This window comes from Athene cunicularia (genome assembly GCF_003259725.1).
Source record: "Athene cunicularia isolate RWA chromosome 7 unlocalized genomic scaffold, athCun1 chr7_part1, whole genome shotgun sequence".
In the NCBI taxonomy this organism is placed as follows: domain Eukaryota; kingdom Metazoa; phylum Chordata; class Aves; order Strigiformes; family Strigidae; genus Athene; species Athene cunicularia.
The window spans coordinates 19,522,406-19,547,105 of NW_020799107.1; the positions used below are offsets into that span (position 1 = coordinate 19,522,406).

General features: G+C 36.1%; 1 protein-coding gene across 1 annotated transcript in view; it reads right to left on the reverse strand.

Moving 5' to 3' along the window:
• PSMD14 (proteasome 26S subunit, non-ATPase 14) overlaps window positions 1-20,074 on the reverse strand; it is a 42,865-nt gene extending 22,791 nt beyond the window's left edge. Inside the window, exons 1-5 of the mRNA XM_026852890.1 lie at window positions 19,970-20,074; window positions 16,965-17,016; window positions 2,220-2,291; window positions 1,767-1,886; window positions 593-663 (exon numbers count right to left, since the gene is read on the reverse strand). Of these exons, the coding sequence (XP_026708691.1) occupies window positions 593-663; window positions 1,767-1,886; window positions 2,220-2,291; window positions 16,965-17,012 (311 nt within the window). The 5' untranslated portion in view covers window positions 17,013-17,016; window positions 19,970-20,074. The remainder of the gene's footprint in view (window positions 1-592; window positions 664-1,766; window positions 1,887-2,219; window positions 2,292-16,964; window positions 17,017-19,969) is intronic.
• Between the last annotated feature and the right edge of the window lie 4,626 nt (window positions 20,075-24,700).

Here is a 24,700-nt window from a genome sequence, read left to right on the forward strand (position 1 = left end):
TGGGAAAGGATTAAATATCAATTAAACCAGCAGTAGAACTAGGAACTCAGTCAAAAAGCAATTTGCACTGTTCTGTTCAGCTGCTGAGCCTTTTGCTAACATTAATTTTGAAGTTTTTCCCACAGTAAAAGAATTTGAGCAAGGAGACGACAACTGTTGAGAGACAGGAGTGAAATAAAAATTTGTTTAAATACTAGGGTTTTTTTACAAAATTGTTTTCCCTTTTCATTAAAGTTTCTCATAAGCAAGCTACGACTTAAATTTTTTTATCTTAATTAAAAGAAAATTTTAAAAAAAAATCAATCTTTTAAGCAGGTACTGTCTAGTAACTCCCTGTACTAAATTGAGCAGCATTCTAATCTTTCTGTGCAATAATCAAAGCTGTAGGTTTAACATGAGTGACAATCTCCTGACAATTGAAGTGCGTGAGGTGGACTGAACTACATGCTATGCTACTCACCTGATTTCTGGGCCAGTTATTTCTTTTTAAACATTACTAATAACCCCTAGATCACTACTTTTGTGGAAAACCAGCTGTTTCTTCTAAACAACATGCAGGGAGTACTTGTTAGTCCTCTTTACGGTGACTTACCTTCCCGTCTGTTTCAACATATCCAGCATTTTTGCTTGAAATACAGGATCAACTGCCTCCACACTGACACCCTGATGTAGAAGGCAGACAAAAATCAGTTGTACATAAAACAAATTTCTTTTAACTTGTTACTTTCCACAAACAAAAAACCTGTCATAAACATCTGTTTAAAACAGCAACCCAACTACTTTAGAACTAGTTGACAGAACACCCTTAAATGTAAAATAAAATTCTGATAAATTTATGTCAATGTGATTTTTAAAACACTGAAAGAAGATTTCAAATTGCTATTTAAATTATCTCTAATATGAGTAAACATGATTAAATAGGCATAGGAATACATCTTTTCCTCCTCTTTTTGTTCTGTAAACTCTGTCCTGTTGTTTCTCACAAATTCAGCTCTACAGGTTTTATTAAAGATAAATACACAATGGCTTTCTGCAGATTTTACTTATACTATGCACATGCATAAGATAAACTCAAGACAAAAGAATTAAAAAATGTAATTGGTATGCAGCTCTGAGTTACAAAGGGATCTGTGCTTCTTTTAAGAACAGTATTTCATTCAAGTTACAAAAAAAAAAAAAAGCATCATAAATTCCACTTATACCCATCAGCTCATCATCTCTTTAAAATATATCTTTGAAACATGAATATTCTCACTCAAAATTAAAATACATTAATTTTTTTCACATCACAAAAATATCATTTAAGAGACATGCCACTAAGATCTGTCAAAGACAATAAGTTTGAAGTATATCTATAGCACCATCACAGTTAAGGGTATAATACACTTCTAATACAAACTTTTACATTTTGGATCCTTCCCCTGGTCATAGTATATGAGTTCTTAAAGTTATAAATTGATAAATATTGTAAGTGATGTTATACCAATATATTTATACATAAAGGCATAACACCTCCATATATTGATATACATGCTTACGTACTGGTCTTTGCTAAAAAAAAACCAAACCCAAATCTGGTTTAAGTATTTATTTTTTTTTTACCAAAACAGTTATATCCATTAGACATGTTTGAATTATACCTAGTAGGTTATACATTAATATTGCATAAATGAGGTGAAGCAGGATAAGCTTTTAAAAAATATTTACTATAAGGAAAAAACAAACAAGTAAACAAAATTACCAAGATCTAGCTGGAAAGAACTCACCGTTCCTGACTGTGGCATTGCAAAAACATCAATCACTCTCACAGTGTAATCATCAACAAATTCCCCGAGCATCAGACCCATAACTTCCATAGGGACACCAGCACGACCATGTTTCAACATCTGGAATTAAGACCAAATGACACTGTATGTTTAACAGGAGGTTCAAGTTTGACTTGGGATAGTTCTTGAATTCAGCCCTTGTTGATCTATAGATAATTTACAACTTGTAGCACTTTTGGAAAATGAGAAGAAGTATAAAATAGTAAAAATTAAACCAAGAATAGAGAAGTAATTAAAATAAGTTTCTTACTCTGGGTGTTCCAAACAGCACTGATTTATTTTAAAGATTATTCTGACCATCACCTAAGGAGCACAAGTCCATAAACTTTGGATGGGTGCCAGGTACTCTATCTCCAACACTATACACAGATTCAGTACACACAGAACACTTACTTTCAGCAATGCAAGTGAAGAGATATAAACCTGTTCCGCCGTATCGACTGCAGGAGCATCTGTTGGTGGCCCCTATGAAAAGAATAAATAATTATTTTCTCTACCATTGTTATTCTGCAGTTTCTAAACATATTTTTATTGTCCATATTACAAAACTTACAGAAAAATGCATATATAACTGCGACTTTGTGTGTTAGATGCAGTTCTTGAAAACAAAACCAAAAAAAGGCACACCTAAACCCCAAACAGTTCTTTATGGCTCCTTCCTTCACTAACCTATTTTGTAATACAAGTCACCTAGTCATCATCCCCTGCCTCCCCTCACCCCAGGATGTATCAATCTGAAGAAATCTTATCAGAATCAGTCAAATAAAAAACTGGCAAGTAGTGCACTAGGTACAAACCTGTTACAAGACATACAGGCTAAGAGTCATATAAGCTTCCATTAGTCAGCCTTGCTGCAATGCTAACCTCCGTCAGCTGTAAAATAGGGCCAGTTCTCCAATTAACTATGTGTTTCTTACAGTGGTGTGAATGTAAATGCTGCTGGGCTAGCATGATTAACTGGCACCAACACAAACAGCAATTTCCCTTTGCTTCATCAGCTTCCAGCTAAAGCGGACTTGCAGATAAAGGCTATGGGAGTACTTTGCAGATACACTGGTACAGCGAGAGAAAAAACGGACCTCCGATCCCTAGGTGGAAAAGCTGTGAACAAAATACTTTGCTCTTTGCCTTATGAGTAGTTATTCAAAAATTAGCACAACTGTCCCAGGTGTGAATGATTGGTTGAAACAGGTTCTGTGTACTGTTGAAAATGAAAAACACAGGAGGCAGCAGTTTAAATGTTCCTTTTTCGAGGAGCAAGAGACATATTGCTCATATTCTGTATCAACATACCTCATTACAGCCAATTAACAGCACATTCATTACTTTATTACCAAATTGTGTACAACAAATTTTCACAGAAAAGACAAAAGGTTACTTCTGCACTAAGTGATGTAAACTTAGAAGGGCAACAAAGCAACTATGGAGTACGGTTAAAAAAGATTCTCTATGTTAAGGAGGAAAAAAAGTGTCTTACACAAACATTTTGCAGATTTAGAACTTTGATTCCACAGTTATAAACAAAATTGGGGGAAAAAATTGAGTAAATTCTTGATTTTCCACTTAAAGTGGAAAAATTCAGTACAACATGCTCCCACGTGACATCAAACAAAGACATGGTGATCAAAACAAGCCATCACCTCCTGAAGATAAAATCAGGAACTTAGGTAATCAGCATATTAAATTTGTATAGTAATTCAACTTTCTGCATACTATCACTTTTACACACACAGAAAAACATCTAGTCTTCAAAATGCTTTAGACAGTAAGAAAATTCAGTTGCCGTTTTTTTCCCCCCAGTGCCAATAAATTCCTTCTTTATTAGCTCCAGATCCAATCTTATATTTTGAGTACAAAATTTGCATTTTGAAACTCACATACATGCATTGATCTCTGTCAACCACAAGTCCTTCCTAACACCTTCAAACCTTTATTTCCAACTTTGATGCTGCTGACCATCACCCCTTGATATTTGCTCTCCCTCACTTCTTAGTACTCATTGATAATTCTTCTGTCACTTTGGCCTTTCCATCAGCAATCTTCCAGCAGGTTTAACTTTTCACCTTCTATAATATTCTCACCAAAGGCCCATTTTTAATCAATTCCACCTCTTCATCAAGTATTTCTCTGACTAGCCATAGACCAACAGTGAGATGCTCCGGTGGAAAAGGGTTCCTTTAACACTTATGATGAAAAACTTTACAAGCAGTTCTTCAGTACATTTCACAGAATTAGATGCACAGGACACCCAAATCACTTATTCCCAATTTACAACTAAATTGCTTGACCAACGAACATTCAAATGCCCAATCATTTACTGATACCATTACTATGTTGTTTTTCTCCATAAACATGTAAATTTACTTTATTAACTTATCTCTCTCCTGTTTTAAGTCTATTCTAAATTATATTATTTTCTCTTAGAAGTCCTAATACTTTGGAAAGCACAAAGACTTATATTTCCATCTAATCACCACTAAGAATAAAGCACAGAGGAGCTGGGTTCTAATTAAAAAAAATACTGGTTTGATAACAACGCCTTTCTTCATACATAAAGCTCTCTTCCAATTTTCTACCAGTTCTAGACCAGAGAGGGTGTTAAGTGAGGGTAGAAGTAGAAACACGGTTACCTTCTGCTTCAGGAATAACCATAACATCCATGCTGTGATCACCATACATATTCTACATTTGTCCCAGAATTTGTTTAATATTTCCCCATAAGCAAGCATCCCAGTACACCATCCAGTATTTTAAAAAAAATAAAGAACAGCATAAAAAAAAATCTCCCCTGAACTGGCATAAGTAGTTCTGTGGTTTCTGGAAGGGCAATGTTGATGTTTGATTGAGACTAGCTTCTCAAAACTCAGGAGCTTATTCCACAGACTACGGCTCTTGAACAGGCCAGCCTATATTGAATCTCTAATGTCTGTTAAGATGGCAGATCACACTGACACCCTTCCTGCAGCCGAGGCATTAACCATGTCTCTGTCCCCTATGTAGACACCTGTGTTCACAACTTCTAAGAGTTTAATTATTCTACATAACTTTTCCCATTTTAAAATCAGTCAGTAGATTCAACACTTACAGTGAGGAGACAAACATTATCACATTTTGCTTCTGTAACAAGGCAACTAAATTACCTTTAGTTTAAGCAAAGGCAGGAACTAAAGCTGGGTGCTCCCCTATTGTACTCATTCCTAATCTTCCCTTCTTTTATTATTTCTATACTCCTTGGAGCTTTCAAATGCATTTACCTTGGTGATGGTCCAGAAGAGAGGATTTTTAATATTATACTTTATCAATTCTTTAGGCATTCTACAAAAGTTTTGAAAACAGAAACTGCTTTATGCTGAAGTTCTGCCAGCTGCCATTACTGACAGCCAACAATTCACTTTCAGCACAGGAAACGTTGATAATTCATAAAGGTGAATCACCTTGCTTAGCATATTTTTTCTTTTTTGAAGCCATAGCATTAGTTGTGAATGATTTTGCACACTAAATGTGAGTTTAAATATATAAATGATTACACTAAGGAGATATTAACTGCAAACTTCACTGTTTCACTTTACACACGTGCCTGTGATAGTAAAAATATTAAAGGTTAGATTCCACTCTTGTCATGCAGTTGAAGCAATTTATCTGACCTCTTAAAAATTAGTTAATGGTAGGATACAATGCACATATAATGTAGGTTTATTAATAGTCTTCTTATAAAATACAGCACATACTTTTTACATCCTTGGTCACAGATGCTTCTTTTATGAAGACTGTGATCTCCTTTTAGTCTGCTCTGTTCTCCTTATAATTATTAGCTAAATTATCAGAAAAGGAAACAACTCATTGCACTATACCAATTATGTGTATTAATTTTCATATTAATATTCCTTCATTTGTTTTGAATAGAGATTAGAATGAACTGCTCAAAAGAATTCTGAAATTATTCTGATGCACCAATTCAGGAATTTTGAGGAAGAAAGGATCCATAGGTCAAAACCTGTCCAGAATTCACTTTTGCAGCAGATTTAGTTTCACATTATTTTTCTACCAAAAATAAACTGGCATGTAAAATACTACAGGCACACACTTGTCTTTCCACATAAAATTATAAACCCATGGTTCATCAAAATCATAACTTGAACTTTTAATGATTTAACACATCAGAATAGATCTTGTGTCTTCCAAGTAGTATACTTGGATTTAGACAATGCCATTTCAAAAACCAGACATTTGGTAACTAGAACCAATTTACTTCCATCTCTGACCACTTCCTTTTCTGTAAATGGCTGACAAACTAACACAGCCTTGGACTGACAGCCCCAGCTTCTGTATGCTAGTTACACAGTATGGGGGAGCTAGCTATGGGTTACATCTTTTGAGACTTCTTTGGCCTGTTTCTGCTAACCTTCTACAGAAGTTTATGCATTTCTTTCATGAAGCAAAGAGGAAGACTTTATTAGCTAATCTCTACATGAAGGCAAAGTATTTTACACTGACCCTCCACAGCATGTGCTATTATCACTGTTCATAAACTTCACTGCCTGCCAACTTTAACAAGGGAGCACCATCCTTATGAAGCAGAGTACCAAATTAAATTAACTAGTGTCAGAAACCCAAACAAGAAAGCATTTGTATCTGCAATGAAAAAGGTCTGCTTTATGGTTATTTTTGGTTTCATTATGGTATTCAAAGGCCAGCCAGTTCTCCCACTGCACTGAGTTTTGTAAGACTGTTCATCTCACTGCAAAACAGCAAATACTGCCTTCATTCTGCCTGCCCACAGCTTTACTAGATAGTTTCTTGGGGAATTGGAGAAAAACAGGATTTGGAAACTGCAAGGAATACCGAACACTCTTTCCCCAATTATTCATGTATAAACTGGATACAGTAATTATTAAACCTCAAAAACTGTTCTAAAAAAGTGTTATTGTGCTACTTACTGAAAATGGATGTTTCTTCTGAATCAACTAACTATACATGCTGTCAGTCAGTGCTGTTTGATGGCCAGCAATCTCATAAAATCCAACCAACTTCTGGTTTTGTTTTTCTTTAGAATGGCAGAATCCCAATTTCAATAATAATTGATAAAATTAAGTTACCACTACTAAAATACATACTTTTGTTCATATTTTTCAGTAATACTTAATGGAGTCATGTTCAAATTATGAACAGAAGATTACATTGTAATATTAAATTATGCATGATACTATTTTTGTTTCAAACAGTTAAAGAGATGATCCAATATAAAAAGCAGCCCTTTACTTGGGCAGCTCTTGTTGATGAAGTGTTAAAGGCATTTGCCATTCTAACAGAATAAAAACTAACGCCTTGAAGTGTTATCCACTCAGGCCTTTTAGCAAATTTGTTAACACTTTTAGGTATATTACTCCACCTTTCTCTTAGTGTGAACTGGTATCAATTATTTAGCCAATTTTATTATGTTATTAAAATACCTGCTGATTAAATGTGAACTAAAGTGTCATTTTAGAGCACTGCTCTTTATTTGTACTACTTTACATTTATTCAAATAGGTATAGAAAGTGGACTTGATTAATTACATGAGCAACTGAGAAATATTCTACAAATGGAGACACTTTCTATTGTTTAAAGGCATCTTAAACACTGCTCTGGTTTCACATTAATAGCACAAAGATGATTTTGAAATGTATCATAGCTGTTTCAACAATGAAACTCAGTTTTGCAGGGGCAACTGTAATAAAAAAAGGCAGTGAACTAAAGTGCTGTCAAGCAAACCTTAGCTTTATTGCACCAAACAGCATATTTTCTGTGTAAAATATAAGAACTGCTACAATCATTACTACTTTTATTTTTGTAGTTGGAACAATTTAAACATGAACATAAGACACAAGCAAACACTGACAGCTAGAGTGTTTATTTCTTTCCCAGTAAGGTAAGAAAGAACCTTTTAATAGTTTAATTTTGTGAGTATTAAACAACTAGTGTGAAAAACAAGCTGCATGTAAACTATTTCTACTGCCTCTGCTTCAATGACTAGCTGAGGCAACCTGTTATAGGAGGTGTTAATTGGCAATAGGAGTACAAGTCAGAAGCATGTTCCCCATCGTCCTAACCCAGCAAGGCTAGGTCATTAAAGTGGAAATGAATTCTTTCATGCCGACTTAACCCTTTCAGTACATATTTTCAGCTATTATATCTAAAGACAATTGAAAAATAATAAAAGACAGAAACAACTTGCATTACTTTCGAATTTTAAAAAAGTATTCCCCTCCCTTATTGTTCACTTCCCTTCTCTACCTCCTCCAAAACAAGTGTTTTACGTAATCCTGATATTTATTATGCAGGTGGAGGGGGAGAAGGGCAACTGGGGTATAAATGCAATTACAATCATTGTAAAAGAATAATTTATCATATTAAAGGGTGCATGGAAAGATCAGGCACTTAAAGTGAGCTTAAAACTGCTGCTTTGTGAAGGTGAATCCAGTGGTGGGCATACAGCTTGGTATGACAGAAAAAAACATTACAGAATACTACCTGCAGAGAGGACACAAACTAGATCAAGCACGCAGAGGAGGTAGAGGTATTAGTGATAATAAAAAGACCTTAAAAGTTCACCAGAGTACCACTGCTCTTCTCTGCTTACCCTCTGTCAGCAAGGGGTATAACCTGATGATATATTGACATAAAGAATAAAAGATTTCTTACATGAGCATAGTGCTTTTTACACATTGCTAAACCTAAAAATCTAAACAAAATTGTGATTGTGGAGAAATTCTTCCTGTACCAAGATGATACACTTTAGAAAATACCAGCTCAAACGCAATCACTGGAAGTGGTGAAGGGAGTAAACTGTATTCCCAGATCACAATGGTTCTAGTATCAGTCATGACAAGCACCAGAAGCCATGTATTGCATTTTCCACAGTACAGAAAGTTAACATAATCAGTCATGACAGAAAAACCGATCCAGTTCATAAAAAATTGAAAAAAGTAATAGAGTTCATAAAAAGGGAAAAAATATATTACTTTACACTGTGAATCACACACTAATTAGTAGCAATTTGAAATTTTATTGCTGTTTTCAAGCTAGTACACACACAATTTTACAGTTAGTTCCACATCAACAGGATTATATTTTGAAGCTAGCATTATGTCTAAACAGTTTGTATGTTTAGGCCCATTTTTATACCAATTATAATCAAGCATACATAACAGACCACAAAATACCATAAGTCTCAACAAACAGACTAGATTTCTGAAAGGATCACATTGTCTTGTTACACCATATGTCAGATGAAATAAAAATTGTAGTAATATGTTTAGTCTCAGACTCCAAAATGGAGTAGGGATACTAGGGAAATATGGTATCAATTGCTACTTTAAATTAAAAATATCTGCAAAAACCCCTTAAAAGTCTAGATAAAAAAGTGTATCAGTCTGTTTTATGAAATCCCGTCTTCTAAAATAAGTTTATCCAGGTTCACATTTGCAGAACTCCATAAACAGCAATAGAGATGGACTTGAAATATACAATGTTTTCCATCTCCCCTCCTCTTCAAAAAACAAAATTATAGAACTTTGTATAGCTTTGTGCAGTCGGTTAAATGGGTTGGGATCATGAGTTTACAAACAACTCTTCAGTGCAGAGCCATAAACTTTACTGCTTACCTTTTCTGTTTGTTTAGAGTTTTTGTCTCTGTGGTTTTTTATGGTGTTGTGGTTTTTTTTTTTTTTTTTAATTAAGCAGAACTTCAAACAAAAATAATCTCTAGTTCACTAGGACACTCCACAGAGAACCTGGCCATAATTTTTGTTAAAGAAAAAAAGACACAAAGAAAGCCAAAGTTTAGCTTATGTTTCTATTCTATCCATCTATCAGTAATCTCTCTCGCACTATGAAAAGTTTCATGAAAGAGGTACAGTAATCCACCAACACGGGCATATGCAGGATTACACTCTACAGGTACATGTGGTTTGCTCATTTAACTGACCAAAATTGTTACAATCTTAAAAGGTCTTTTACAAAAAGCAGCACTCTTGTTTTCCAATACTACCACTGAAAATATTATGAAAGACTGAGGCTTAAAGTTCGCTAAGAAAAAAAAAATTACCAGCATCTGACATCAAATTATGCAAGATTATTTTATTTTGAGTCAGATAAGCTTAATTTTATTACAATGTACTTTATAGAAAGTCATTGCAATTTGCAATAGTCAGACTTCCTGCAATACTCTCAACACAACTGTTGCATGAAATGGCTGCTTAAGTGTATTCTTTCCTGATTCCAGTGTTCCTCCTCTCTGCCCCATACAACCTACAAATTCATTGACACACTAAAAAGCAAGGAAAGGTATGCTGCACCACTCCAGTTAACATGCCTTATTATCAAGCAGAAGGACAATTTGGATTAGATGACCTTTAAAGGTCCTTTCGAACCCAAGTCATTCTATGGTTCTATGACAACGTCACGGTTAGTGAAAAGCCATAAGATCAGGGACGCAAAACCTCAGTAATGTTGTACATGTTTTGAAAAGAACTACTATTTTTCACAACCTCAGGCTACTGGGAAAAAAGAAAATGCAGAAGATACAAAGGTCAGTTTCACTCCAGAATAAAACCAGGGCTAACCTGGTATCTACTCCTATCTTCATTATAGAAGGGATTTAGAAAGGAGAGCCGCAAGGCACGTAAATGAGTCAGCATTTGTAGATTTTTGTCTGCCTCCAGAAGTCTTGCTCTGGTGCAGATTTTTAATTGCCTTATTCTTGACACAGTTCTGCCAAGAAGGCAAGGTAGACTTCAGCAGGTGCTGTCTGAAGTCACCCTAGAGTACACTTTCTGCAACAAAGCAGTTAAAAGATTCACTCACAACATAAAAGAATGCATTGGATTCTATATGCCTGCATGGTCTCTGTTGTGAAGAGCTGGTCCTCTGGACACAAGCAGGTCATCTGGGAGACTCGGTGGCAACATGTAGAAAGGTTAGCTGTTTGTAACACTTTTTAAAAACAAAATGGACAAACAAAAAAGCCACCACACCACTATTAATACAAGAAGAACACTCCAAACGTCCAGGAAAAACTGAAGCGGACCCTTCTACAGTGCAGACAGAAAAACCTAAGCCCTTGTTCAAAGGTGCTGCATAGTAGCATTGCAACTTAATATTCAATAGCACGGGATTTCAGAAAGAAGAAACAATTTCCAAGACAAATAAATTAAATCGATCACTGTAAGGGGGCTGTTTCCTGCTTACAGAAAAGAACATTACAAGGGAACAGGTGTAATGAAAAAGACAAAGATGTCTGCTCTTGTTTAGTCTTTTTTTTCCCCTGTTCTTTCTCATTATGGCTACACTCATTTCCTTGCCCAAGCTCCTTTGTCTCTTCTGGGGAAAGTCGGCTGGACTATACTGGCAATTAAATTGAGGAGAGAGAAGCTAATTACCTAATTATTAGAAATAAGGAAGTTTAAGATCTGAGGCCAAGAGAAGGCAGCTAAAAATGGTTTCCAGAGTTTACAGGAAAATAGTAGATCAGAGGAAACTGATAATTCTCAGGCACAACCCACTAGTTTTTTTAGTTTTAAGCTGGTTTGTGATTAATTTGTAAGGTATGACTGTAGTGCAGCCCATCATACTTTAAGGCAGCTTTTATAACACAAAATACGCACTGTGTTGTAAGTGGGTCATATGTCTGTTTCTAAACCAATTCTAGCATGTTTCTCTCTTCCATTAACACTTTTCGATATAAATTAGGTTACAAACGCTCAACCATGTTTCAAATATGGGAAAACTATACTCAGCCTTCAGCAATTCCCAACAACTTGCAAGTAAGTCTGTACTACCATGGAGCTATCATCATCTCTAGTGTAAGCACACCCAGGCTACACCAGTACCCTAAATTTGATATGAAGCTTTTGATGAACAGCCTTGTTTTAAAACACTGACCAAAGCAGTAAAATACACAGTTTAGTATATCTATAGTGTTTTTTTCCTTAAAATAAAATCATGTGTTTTGGATAAACTGACACTGAGACTTTCTACAGGAGATAACACAGACAATCAATTAAGTCTTTTGAACTTTTTACAGGAATTGATGTTGGAGGTTTTTAATGGATGAAAAATGTTTGTCATTGAGAAAAATTTTCTATTCTTCAAATGGGTTGATAGCTTCTCAGGAAAAAAATTTGAACTGGAATAACCCATTCCAGTTGTACACCATCTCATCCACTGGTAGGTATATTGTAATTCTAGAAACATTAGCATTCTTAGTACTTGAGAACTTTGCTGGAAAATGTCTCAGAAGCTATGGCACAGAACGATGTACAATTTTAAGAGTTGTAATTCAGATTTATTCCCCTGGCAGAGTATTCTCAAAAGGATTATCTGAAGCTTCAAATATGTGTGAGAGGCAGGCAATGTGTCACCACAATTCAAACCACATAAAGCATATGCACTCAGGAGACACAGGAGGAAAAAAAGTCACACAGGTGCAACAGATACCACAATACCAAAACACTCTACAGCTTTCCAAAGGAAAAAGCACTTCATTATATTAAATGCAACACATTCTGACCCTTCTAACTAAAAAGCAACCTGTTTCAAGAATCAGTTAACCAAGACAATTTTCAACAAGCTGTTACAGGTTGGTGGTTTGTTTTTTTTTTTTTTTCTGGATGGGTTTTTGGGGTTGGGGTGGTGTTTGGGTTTGGTTTGGTTTTCACATTTTTTGTTGTTGTGGGTTTTTTTGTTTTTACATAGGGAATCTTAGGATCCAGATTAGCCAGATAGAACACATCATTTACTTCACGAGACACATCAGCTTAATGAAGTAACTCATCAGAACTTGAATTTAATTGTTAATTGGGAATGATCTACACTGAGCCTGACCCTCCTTTGCTTGCCAGATCACGAACTCTTATTCTGAAGCCCTGAAGAATACTGAGCCAGCTCTTCTCTAACAACCATCCTGGCTAGATCAGCAGATGAAACAGAACTTTAGATCAGTGGCAGGTCTCCCAAGTTCCCACGGTGCCATAGATTTACTAAATGGGATCAGCATGTTCTAAAAACCCATGATAATATGAGGGAAAAAGGTTCCACAGCATCAAGCAGTACAATGTTTGAAACCTCATAATCAAAGTGACAGTTTTCAAGTGCCATTTACAATGCCCTAATCTGGAAACATCCCAGCTAACCCATCTGATCAACTATTTCACAGATGGAAGCACTTGATGGCTAATTGGCAAGTCCATTATTCAAATAAAATAGCTATCTGCACTTCTATTTTCTATATTCCAAGTCAAGGTGTAAACACTCCTTATAACACACAGGTCACTTTTCTGTCTCTCCCTCCCTTCCCATTTTGATTTTTTCCCTTCCCCTCTGCCATCAGATACGTTAATTCAGAAATACAGAATCAGTTTTTTTTCCATTTATTGCAGTAGAACAGTTGTCTGCACTGAGCAATGTAAATGAGCTTTCTCAAAAATCTATCAAGTAATGAAATTATTTCAACAGCATTTTTAAAAACTGTCAATTATTTCACTGCTTCCTATCACATCTGGATTCAGAAAAATAGACAGGATGCGTTAGCATGGACAAGAACTTGTATAGCTTGGATTATTGTTCTGAAAGTGTTGGGGAGAAGACTCTCCTAAAAATGCACTTAAATTTGCCCACACTCTTAAATGGTATCCAGTAGGATTGCCTAATACAGGCATATGTGGAACTGACTTCACTAGCAAACAATAGTTCAGCATACCAAATGAAGAGGAGTGTTGCTCCAAATTCCTGCCTGCTACATAAGTAGAATGCTTGTACATACCCCACAAAGCCTGTTAATTTGTCTGCAACAAATGTACAATGCAAAGTGAAGTACTAAATCACTAGTGAAATTCTGCAGTAGGCAGTATTCCAGGGGAGATGAAGAGGGAGAATGAAAAGAATGAACCAGGAGAAGGATGATAATAACTAAAAAAAAACCCAACATGAGAAGGGGCAGGAGGAGGAAGAGAGAAGACCATACAAAAAAAGGAAAACAAGGGCATTGCCAAAATCAGAACTCCCATTAACTACAGAGTGGAATTTAACGTAATAAGCATTTTGTTTGGGACATCACATCACTTTCAAACTTTAACTACTCTGCCACATCTTTTTTGAAAAGCTTCAATCTCTCATACTTCTTATGTGTATAGCATGAGAGCAGAAATTCAAATGCTTACAGTACCAGGAAATTTAAGACACAAACAATATCCACATGAAACAGTGTTGCAAAGGTCATCTTTATGTTATCAAGTACAAATCTAAACACAGGTACTTTCCCACACAAAGAACACAAAGTTAGCGACCAAGTTCACTGCCAGAAAATACCATGGATGGCTTATGTGATGCCAAAAGCTATCAGATTCTCTTTTCTCCTGTCTTGTCCACCTGTTGCCCCATGAAGACAGTCCTTTGTCCATCAAAGATTAAGAGATGGCTCAAAACAACTAAGCTGCAAGCCACTGGAGGGAAAATTTATTGTTGACATATCACTTTAAGATCACTTCCTTAAAGATTTATTAGCCATACCAAGATAGGCTTAAGGTCAATGGAATTTAGAGTCACACCTACCACCTCTGGACAATTCAACACTGAAGGCCAACCAGCCACTCAATAGCATGCTGATGAAGCAAATAGTAAAAAAAGAAAAAAAAAGAAAGAACAAACGATGAATTCATTGACAGCAGTTAAGTAGAATATTAGACACCAAAAGACTTGAAAAGAAATTACAAAAACATGAATCCAAAGAGCACTTGGGTAAACATATTTGAGTTTGGAAATGAAGACAAAAACAAACAAAAAACCCCAAACAGATAATAATCAGAAGAGGTGGTTTTACCAAGGGAAAAGAGCTGAGTAACTGCTGTTGAAGAAACTAAGGCAAGTCAATGAAAGAATTCCTTGGCAGAGTTCAAACATGAACTGTGCTGACCAGGCAGTTGCTGTTACTTGAACATTTGTTACAAAGGAAATCAAACAGACTGTTAGCAGACCTTATGTGATGCAGTCCTCTTGTAGGCAAACCCCTAGCTACAAGAAAAAAAAAAAAGATATCCCAAAATTGTTGTAAAATTACTTTGAAAATGCATCTTTTACAAGACTATACACACAGATGATTTTTACATTAACAAGAATGACTCCCTCAACAGATGTTTCTACTATATTCAACCTTAAAAGCAAAACCTCCAAAGACAGAACAACTATGACATATCAATAAAGAAAAACAAAAAGCTTTGTACAGTTGTCTAAAACACTCTAGTGCAAAAATAGTAATATCTTGGTCTACTTTCTAGCAGGATGAAGTATGTCCAAGAAATATATGACTTCTCTCTTCCACCTTAAATCCATCTGATTCACTCTTGCTTATCTCTCAATTATCAATCAATATTCAGAAAAGTGATCTTTGAAGGTCCATTGAAACACCATATTTTAAGGACATACAATTATTCTTTTTAAAAAGCATTCCTGCTGATTCCATAAACCAAAAAACTACAGAAGTAGTCAAGACATCCAGTGCAAGCAGCAACTTGCATAAAGAGCAATTCAGTTTTTCACTTTTTTTTTTTTTTAATCCAACACATACTCATCAATTCATTTAAGAGACAATTCCATATTTAAACAAACAGACAGCAGCTTTGCAGGCCAAAGCTGCCAGAGGAGTTCAGTGAGCTGCTTCTGAATGTTATGTTCTATTGTCTGCCACAATTTTCTAGCAAGCTTTAAGTTAAAGCTGAGAAATTCAGAAAGCAGCAGAGAGAGTTAACTGTAAATCTGAAAAACAGCTTTGATATGCGTCAAGTTCAGAGAGGACTAAGAAGTGAAAGCTTGAGTGATTAGACTGCGCAGATGTTAAAAAAATGAAGAGTCATGAAGCAGGCTGGCAGCTCAGAGGAACAAGAGAAATAACTGTTTAAGAAAGTGAAACTAAAAATAACTGAGGGCTGCTTGAAGATTCACTAAGAGAGCGTGAATAGAATTTTAGCTATAAAAAGGAAAAAATTATGCACCAAAAGTTACAGCTTATTTGGCAAAACACCTAGAGGCTGTAAATCAATTTCAAATATTTCACCAAATGCTTTGGTATTAAACCACTCCTTTCCTAGCTACACTGGACACAAACACACTACACATAACCAAAAGAAGCTGTGGATTTAGCAATTTCAGTCCTCTCAGAAACAGACATAACATGAAGCCCAAGACAAAAAGAACTGATTCCTTCAGAAGAACAAGAGTCTGGATTCTCAATTCAGAACAGAACCCAGAGACAGATGAAGAAAGCAGAGAAAGGTCAACTACTGCAGTCAGCCAAGACTACAAAGGAAGTAACATTGGAGACCTTTCCTTAAGGAAATAATTCTTCTTACAAGCCTCAGACAAAGAAGTTCCCCCCCCACCCCGTATCCACAAGTAGCCAGCACAATGTAATAAGATCAATGTGGTTTTATTTTTGAGAATTGCTGGCCACACCAGTTGGCCAAGGAAAAAAAGCACTAGGACTTGCTCTAGTGGTAGCAGAAGCCATGCAATGTGTGTAGGTCTCCCACTGGAACAGGACAGCTGCCAGGGAGGCCTTTTTGCTGCAAGCAGAATCACAGAAGCAACAACAACAGTGAACAAAGACACAATAAAACACACATAGGTGGCTACAACTACCTGCAAGTGATGAACTCAACTCAAATTACCTCCTGAAGTTTACATGTACTTCAGTATTTTATAATGCCCACTATAATGTGATCCAAGGACTGAAAGATATCATTTACACAGGAGTGAGTATGCTCAGCCATTTAGAAAAAATCTTCATCTTCTGAAAATCTGTATTATTGGAAATCGATGTTTACATTTTCTTTTGTGTTTCCGATGCCTTTCAATCCAAACTTTAAAATGTTCAGGCACCAAATGAAAGGTTTATAAACATTTTGTAAACTCAATGCCAACACAAGAGTTCATATGGACAAAAAAACCCCAATCAGGCTGTAACAATGATTTGCATACACTTATATGGCATCTCTAGAGTCAGCAATTATTACCATGAACTCTGTTTTTGATGCTGTTTTAAAATATTATAAAAGGAATATTACAGAATTGATATTAAAGGGAAGATATGACAACCTATATACTAACCTGTCCCAGTCCAGGCATACCTCCTCCAAGTCGCAGAAGTCTATCCATATTTCTAGAAAAACAGAAACAAAGGAAAAATGTTCCCAAGCTCTGAAGTGTTTACTAAATTGCTATCTATACAATTCACCTTCAGTCACTCAGTATGTCAAAAATATTGGTGGTAATTACAACACAACATCAGACTTCCTGTTAATTAACACCACATATTAATTCATGAAGCTGTCTTCCATGCTAATTAACAGACCTTGTTTTATTGCTTTGGTTTTGGGTTATCCCAATTTCTGAAGATGAGTACTCTTGTCAAACTTTTCAAAACTTTCCTATCATTCAATTAATTCAGGGATTTTTGCTGCTTAAGAACAACACCTAAATCCAGGAAGTGCCTGTAACTTATTAGATATACAATCAAGTTTACGCCAATTTGTTCAGAACGCATCAATAAAAATGTGAAAGTAAGGATTTTAGCATCCTCATTAGTAAGTTCTGCGCTAATTAACTTACAGCTTGTCAGTTATCATCAAAACTACATGTGAAAGACACCAAGCAGATTATGGATCTCTGAATTAGCATCAAAAGCTTTTTTTTTTTTTAATGAACTCATTATACTAAAAGAAATACTGTAAAGTAAACATTTAATGTGTATGTAGTTAGAATGCTAGTGACAGTACAGTCATTTAATACGTTTCCAGCGTTGCATGTGCCATTGCTTTTGTGCAAGATTATTCCAATCAATGCAACTAACTCATTACTTCAAAAAAAAAAAACCCAAAGCATTTCTATCTTGCAACTTTTAACAAAGTGATCTTCAGGAATAAGAACTGTTAAGGTGCCCAATTAAAAAAACATTACACTGATGTTTTTTCTCTGCAGTTTTTTCACCTTCTATTGTTGAAAAGCAATCTACTATTAATTGTGGGTATCTAAGTAAAGGTTCTGTCCCAGCTGTAACCTTTATCTTGCTTACTTGATCTTTTCAACTTCTTAGCTTTATACAGCAAAACTCAGTGATAAAATAAACAAAACCTACTGAATATTACTTTTTAAACAGCTGCTTTCAGCAAATCAAGCCATTTCCAAGGCTTACAGAAATTAGTAAATTTTACTGGTTTATTTTATTTATGAAATAAAAGATACAAAGTAAAGCATCAGAAGATTACCTTAACTGCACAAGTTTTAATGCAACACAATAAAGCCTCTTCAGGGGATGTAAGAGCAATTGAGAACATCAAGTAATGGTATTTCCAAAATACATTTATCCTCCAAACGGACGTTACATTACACATAAGAAAATTATATACATAATTTAACAGACTGCATTAACAATACTAATCCATGAACCTTCTTTAAAAATTAGTTATGCAGAATAACTTTGAAATTATGAAAAATAATTTTGCTTTGTATATTCAAATGTAATCTCATTATTCCTTCTGAAATTTCCTAATATTTTTACTGGCCAGATATTAACAGGCTTTATTTCAGTTTAAGTTTAAAACAAATATTTTAAGCCTCTTGTAAACACACACAGAGGCAGCATTTGAACCTACCACTAGACAAAGATTATCTAACTCCCACTTTAATCATGTATGGAATTTCACCCATTTCAAACAAAAAGATCTAAGACACATGGATCAATAACACTTGCTCTGCTGATTTCACTTTTCTAGTTTAATGCTCTAGCAAGCTATTAGCTTCATTTGATTCATTCCCTTGATTCTCCAGAACATACAAACCCAACAACTCCAGCCTCAAATAACAATAAGTACTTTCTTAATATATGAATTTAAAAGGAGTTTATTAAAGGGTCAATGGTTATGCTTTTCCTTTCAGACAGTCATTGAAACCAAGCTTCTTTATCACAGGCAAAAGCTGCACACAAAGTGTATATACTTTTCTATCCTGAACTACAATAAATTCCAAATCAAGTTGTGGGATTTCCATGGAAAGGTTAAGTTGCTGTTTAAAGCTATTATGTAAGCACATGGTAAATGCCTTCAATAAAACAGTCACGAGTACAAATTAACACCAACTACATTTCATTTTACCCCTCTGTGGTAGATACTCCTCCATTGAAACTTGCAATGATTCATCTTTCATGACACTAACAAGGACTGAGGAATAGCTGAGAAGTAGATTTAAACTACTAAAATTATTATTTTAAAATCAGTCATGGTTGTACGTTTATTTTAAGAAACTCTTAGTCTCTACAACTGGTAACTATTAAACTGGTCTTTCCTACAACTACAGCAACTTCCCTAAACTGATGAGGTGTATTACCTATGTACATTTAAGAAATCATATTGAATAATAAATCTTCTACCTATTTACATTTCACTTTACCAAGTGAAAAGCACTAGTTATTTCTAGTTCATGAATATTTACATAACTTATTTTCAGTTTCTAACCCAACACAATAGTACATCACTTATAGAAGCATATTTTGCTGTATTGAAGTTGGATTATGATAATTAGTTACACAAACTGATTATGAGGGTAACCTTCCAGGTTTTGAAACAACAAAATTTCATTGTCTTGCAGAACTGGAGGGGTGTAACATTTCCCACCTAACTATCACAGACTAGCCACTGAACTGAAGATGTTCAGATTCTCAATACAGTAGCATGGAGAGAACACCTCCACGAACCAGTTCTAGATGCACTGCAAATTATTTCACTAGCTCTGTGGCTTGACTCTGGTTAAGAGTTTTGGCAACTAATACTTTACTTTCTTATTTGTAACTGAAGATGTTTTAGTGGGTTATAGCATATTTATATATAGCACATAAACATATTTGTTTACTCTGTGTAAACATGCAAAGAATTTAGGTTAGTGATCCAAATGAAAACCAATTTTAATTTTTGTTAATCCACTGTGCCCAAATTTTATTTCAGTCTTAAATTCTGTTTATGAAATAATGCTCTTGTAAACCCCAAAACAGCTTCAGCAAGATTTTTAGACCTTAATTAAGATTACTTTAGCATTTCCAAATAAAGCAAATATTTTCTTACCTGGTGCTCAGCAAGAGGTGATCACAGAACAAACTCAGCAGCAGCTCCCACCTTTTGACTATTAAGATGATGCCAGTAGGTCTCTTTCCTATAGAGAGAAATAGAAAGGAGGGGAAGGGTAGAAAAGCAGTAAAATTTAGAAACAGTAGCACATGTAAAAAGAAATGCTGCATTGATGACCTACAAAAGGACAGAGCACCGTTGAAGAATAACCCAAAGAGTGGTTTTATGGTTTTGCTTCTACAATATAATCCCTGTAACATGTACATGCCATGTCTTGCCCAAGTATCAGTAACACTGAAAGAAGTTCACAAGTTTCTCAAAATTACATGGAAAAGTATTTTAATAACCTGTTTAAGCCATTTAAAGCTAATAAAGAACTTAAAATGCTGTTAGAAACTGAAACCATGGTCCTTTATCACTATTTCAGAAGATTTTGCCATAGTTAAGATGACCTAAGCACAAAGGTAAAGAGCAGTCTGCAGGTATGGACAGTTTTCTTGTTTATTTCTGCAAGAGCAGTTGGTGTGACTGAAAACGTCACAGAGGCTTTTAGGTTTGCCTGAATTCAGGTTGAGAAAGGCTGCTTCACATTCAGTTTGTTAAGTCATGTTATCCTCCTCCCAGAGAACACTGCCCACTAATTGCAGCCACTCAATCATTTGTAGTGCAGTGTTTTAAAACAGATCTGTGAAATGATCTGTGGCCATGATTTGATAGACATTTTTTTCAATGTCAATGTTAACATAAGGAGCAGTGGGGAAGCTGCTGCTGCTGCTTACCAACTTGATGCTGCTTTCTCGGTACTGCCAGGACAGCCATTTGTGCAGCCTTGCAGTAAACTGATAGGCTAGCAAAAATGTTGCTTTTAACCCTGTTCACTTCTCCAAAAGGATTCACACTGCATCCCAGAAACAGTTGTCTTGGCATAACAGAAAAAGAGGTCTTGGAAGAGCTGATTGCTTCTAACACTAATCCAGACTCCAGAAGACATTTATGTCAAATCATTCTTTAAGCTAAAGCTGCCCAAAGAATGTCTTTGTTTTGGGGTTGGGTTTTTTTTTTTAGTAACTGAGGTAATTTAACAGAGACCATTCTGAACCTTATCTCAAAGAAGTACAAGAGCAAAGGAAGATGTGTTAATCTTCCTGGAAAGTTAGAGGAGAAAGAACAAGTCAGAGTTTCTCAGTGCTGACAGGCTGGGGTGGAATTCCACTAAGAAGTCAAAAGAAAAGTTGCTACATTTCCACCAGTTTTGCACAAGGAAATCATCCAGGAGAGATCAGATGAGACAGGACCACAACAGCCAGCAGTTATACTAGCACAGGCTGCAACAGAACTGCAACCAGTTCACAACCAGGCTTCAGAGTTACAGCCCAATTCACTTTTAGCCAGCTGGCCACCCAGGAGTCTTGCATTCCCTTCCCCACTTCCTACAAGGATATTAAAGAAACAGATCTCTGTGAGCTTGGCCAGTTCCCTGGAGGAGACACACAGCATGGTAACCAATAGTTGAGAATTTTTTTCCCCCTCAGCTGCAAAGCACAAAAGGCTAGTTTTGATTAGACACTTGCTGGGTTTTTTTTTTTCCCCTGTATATATACACACACACTTACAAATATATATATATAAAAACACCACAGAAAAATAAACAAACAGTTCACAGTAAATCTTGCCTCCTTTCCTTCCAAAGTCGGCAAAAGGTATTTTGATAATATCTCCTTCTTTCTGCAAGGAAGAGTTAAAAGCCTATGTTTAAAGTGAAGCTTTAAGGAAGTGAGTACGTATCAAACGGTTCCTTATCAGAAAATTGCAGAAGGCCGGTTATAAACATAATAAATTTGCCTTTGTGTGTACTGCAGGATTTGGATGACATGTACTCATCACTGATGGCTTAAAAAAAAAAAAGTTAAAATTGCTTCTTCAATTTTGTATGATTGAAATACCTCAGCTAAAAAACCTTGGTCATAGGATGGTATTTAAAAAACCCAAACCTCCATTATTGCAATTTTATTTTAATTGTCCTGGCCTCAAAAGGGAAGTCTGTGGTTGTTAATAATGCAATGGAAGTATACACAGAACATCTCAAAACTGATACAAAAATAGAACTTCTTAAAAAAAATCCTTGTCTAATACTTGTTCATAATACTACTGTTAGGTAACTACTAATTGGCAAGAGTTGTCCATTTGGAGAGCTCTGGTTCACCATTCAGTTGACAGTTACTACTTTTAAATTACCTAAACACTGACTTAAACACTGACTTTTAATAGTGAAAATGTTTTTCCTTAGGTAACATAAGGCTGAAATTATATAAACACATTATGCACAAATGTATATATACATACAGGTAGAAACCAATAGTTACTGTGTTTATACTTGGCATGTTTCAGCACGTATTTTGAAATCAACAGTCTTAAATTACTGTATCTCTTTGCATGAGACATGAGTTTCACACTACAGTGCACTATTTTTATCTAGCATTAACACTCCATGATGTGATCCCTCAACGAAAGAGGGTTCTCCTGGGTTGACAACTTTTGAGTTAGTAAAAAAAAACCCCAAATTTAGCTTCAACATACATGGAACAAAACACACTGGCTACTAAACTGCCCTATTAGGGGAGAGAGTATCAGGCTAGACTGAGGTGACAGCAATTTACTCCACACTTTACAGTTTATACATTGCTTTGTATAAGCACTTCCAGATCTGTTGAGAAGTTCCCCATAGAAGATGGATTAATAATTTTATGAACAGCAACTATAAGAGTGGCTTAAGGTTTCTGCTGCAACTATAACAATTTCAGCTTTGCTAGGAATGATAAATGGCCACAAAGGTAAATTAATTGAGGGATTGCATCTTTCAGGGAAACATCATTTCACCGAGAAAAGAACAAAAGCTCACTGCAGGTAAAGTCACCAAACACTGACTGAAAGAATCCTGAACCAGAACAGGGGGTGGGCGAAGTCTATCTTCCTAAACATTTTGTAGGAAAAGAGAAAAAAAATTACCATCAATACTCAGTAACCTGTTCTTTAAAGCTAAACCATGCCATGAATTAATGCAGTCTCAGTAGTGCAAGTCCAGAGTCACATGACTATTTTGCTTCCACAATGTGCTCAGCTCTGTAAACTTGGTATTTTTGGACTGTAGAGACGCGAGCTGGACTAGAAGGTGTGAAGGTTAGCTTCTCAGACTCTGCTTTCTGATTTCTAGAAGCACAGCAAACCTAATTCTACTACATTCATTGCCAAGCTGGGGTTACTAAAGTAACTCAGACCCAAGCAGACTACTCTAAAACTACTTAAGTACATTCACACCGAACTTACAGGTAAGGGGAGATTCATTAACAAATCACACCACCACAGAAACCAACAAAATTAGTTTAAAAAATAAATTCTATGATATATAAAAAGCTTCTCCAAAATCTGCAGCAGGGGGGTAGACACACAACTATTGTGGAACCGTCCTCTATCACCAACTACAAGTACTCATCACACCGGTTTCGTTTTATTCAAGGTATCCTAACTACCTGTCCCATCATCCTAGATGTTCAGAAATAATCGTAGCTACTATTACAATACACTCCATAATGCCCATCAAGATTGTAAACTTTCTTGGAAGTGATTCAAACTAATTTATGTTTTGGTATTATTTCATGTTCATTTTGAAACTTCTCATTTTCTTAACCACAGATATCAAATTAATATTCCTGATGAGGCATGTTACAACAGCTGATGGAACACAAATTTCCCATAAGCTATAGGAAAAATCTAGTTGCTCAAAGTTGCACTAAGTGATTCAGAAGCACTGAATCTGCTTGCAAGTCATTTTCTGGATTTCCTCAAAAACACAGATCTTTTCCTTGTTTCCATAACACAAGCTCACAAGCAGTACTCTTCTCATCAGAACCTTCTTCCAAGCATAACCCCTATATCCAAGGCATACAGTACACTTTGGACTCACAGGGGGTGAAAGTTTTAAGATTAATACAAACCTGTCAGATTTACCAGCTTGCCTAGCACCTTTTCAGCTACATACAGTTTTTAAACACATTTGCATAAGACTTTTTTTTTTTAAGTCAGTCTCAATACTTGTTGTCTTCCTGGTTTTCTACAGTGTACCGGAAACATGTACAACTTTAAGAGATGACATCAACACACATACAGATTTGTCAACTGTTTACAAGTATCCAATTATATCACACAAATTTGTTCTGAAAACGATACTTAGGTCTGCTGCATACTAGAAACAGCAGTGTTAATTTTGATTGTCGCTCCTCTTCTACTTAATTGTACTTCACCTTTCCTGAAACGGAAATATTTCTTAACCTTCACGTATCCCAGCCAGTACTTTGCCCTCGCTTCCCCCTCCCGCCCTAACTCGAGCTGTACACCTCTAGGGACCATCGGAAGGCTTCACTCCAGAAGCAGCAGCGTTCCACTCCGTGAAGTCCCTCTGATGGGCAATACACCGCTGCTGCCGCCCGCACGACAAAGTCGCACTCGGAGCCATCGCGGCACTTGGCGCCCCGAGACACCGGCCAGCGCTCGCAGCCCAAGCACTACCGAAGCAAAACGCGACGGCTGCTCTCGGCCGGGAAGGAGGCAGCACCGCCCCGGGCCCCTGAGGCGCCGGGGCCCAGGCGGCCCGCTCCACTCCCCAGGGCCCGGCCGCCGCCTGCCGCCTCGCTCCGCCTGTTCACAGCCACGCCGGCCCGGCACCGCCGCTGC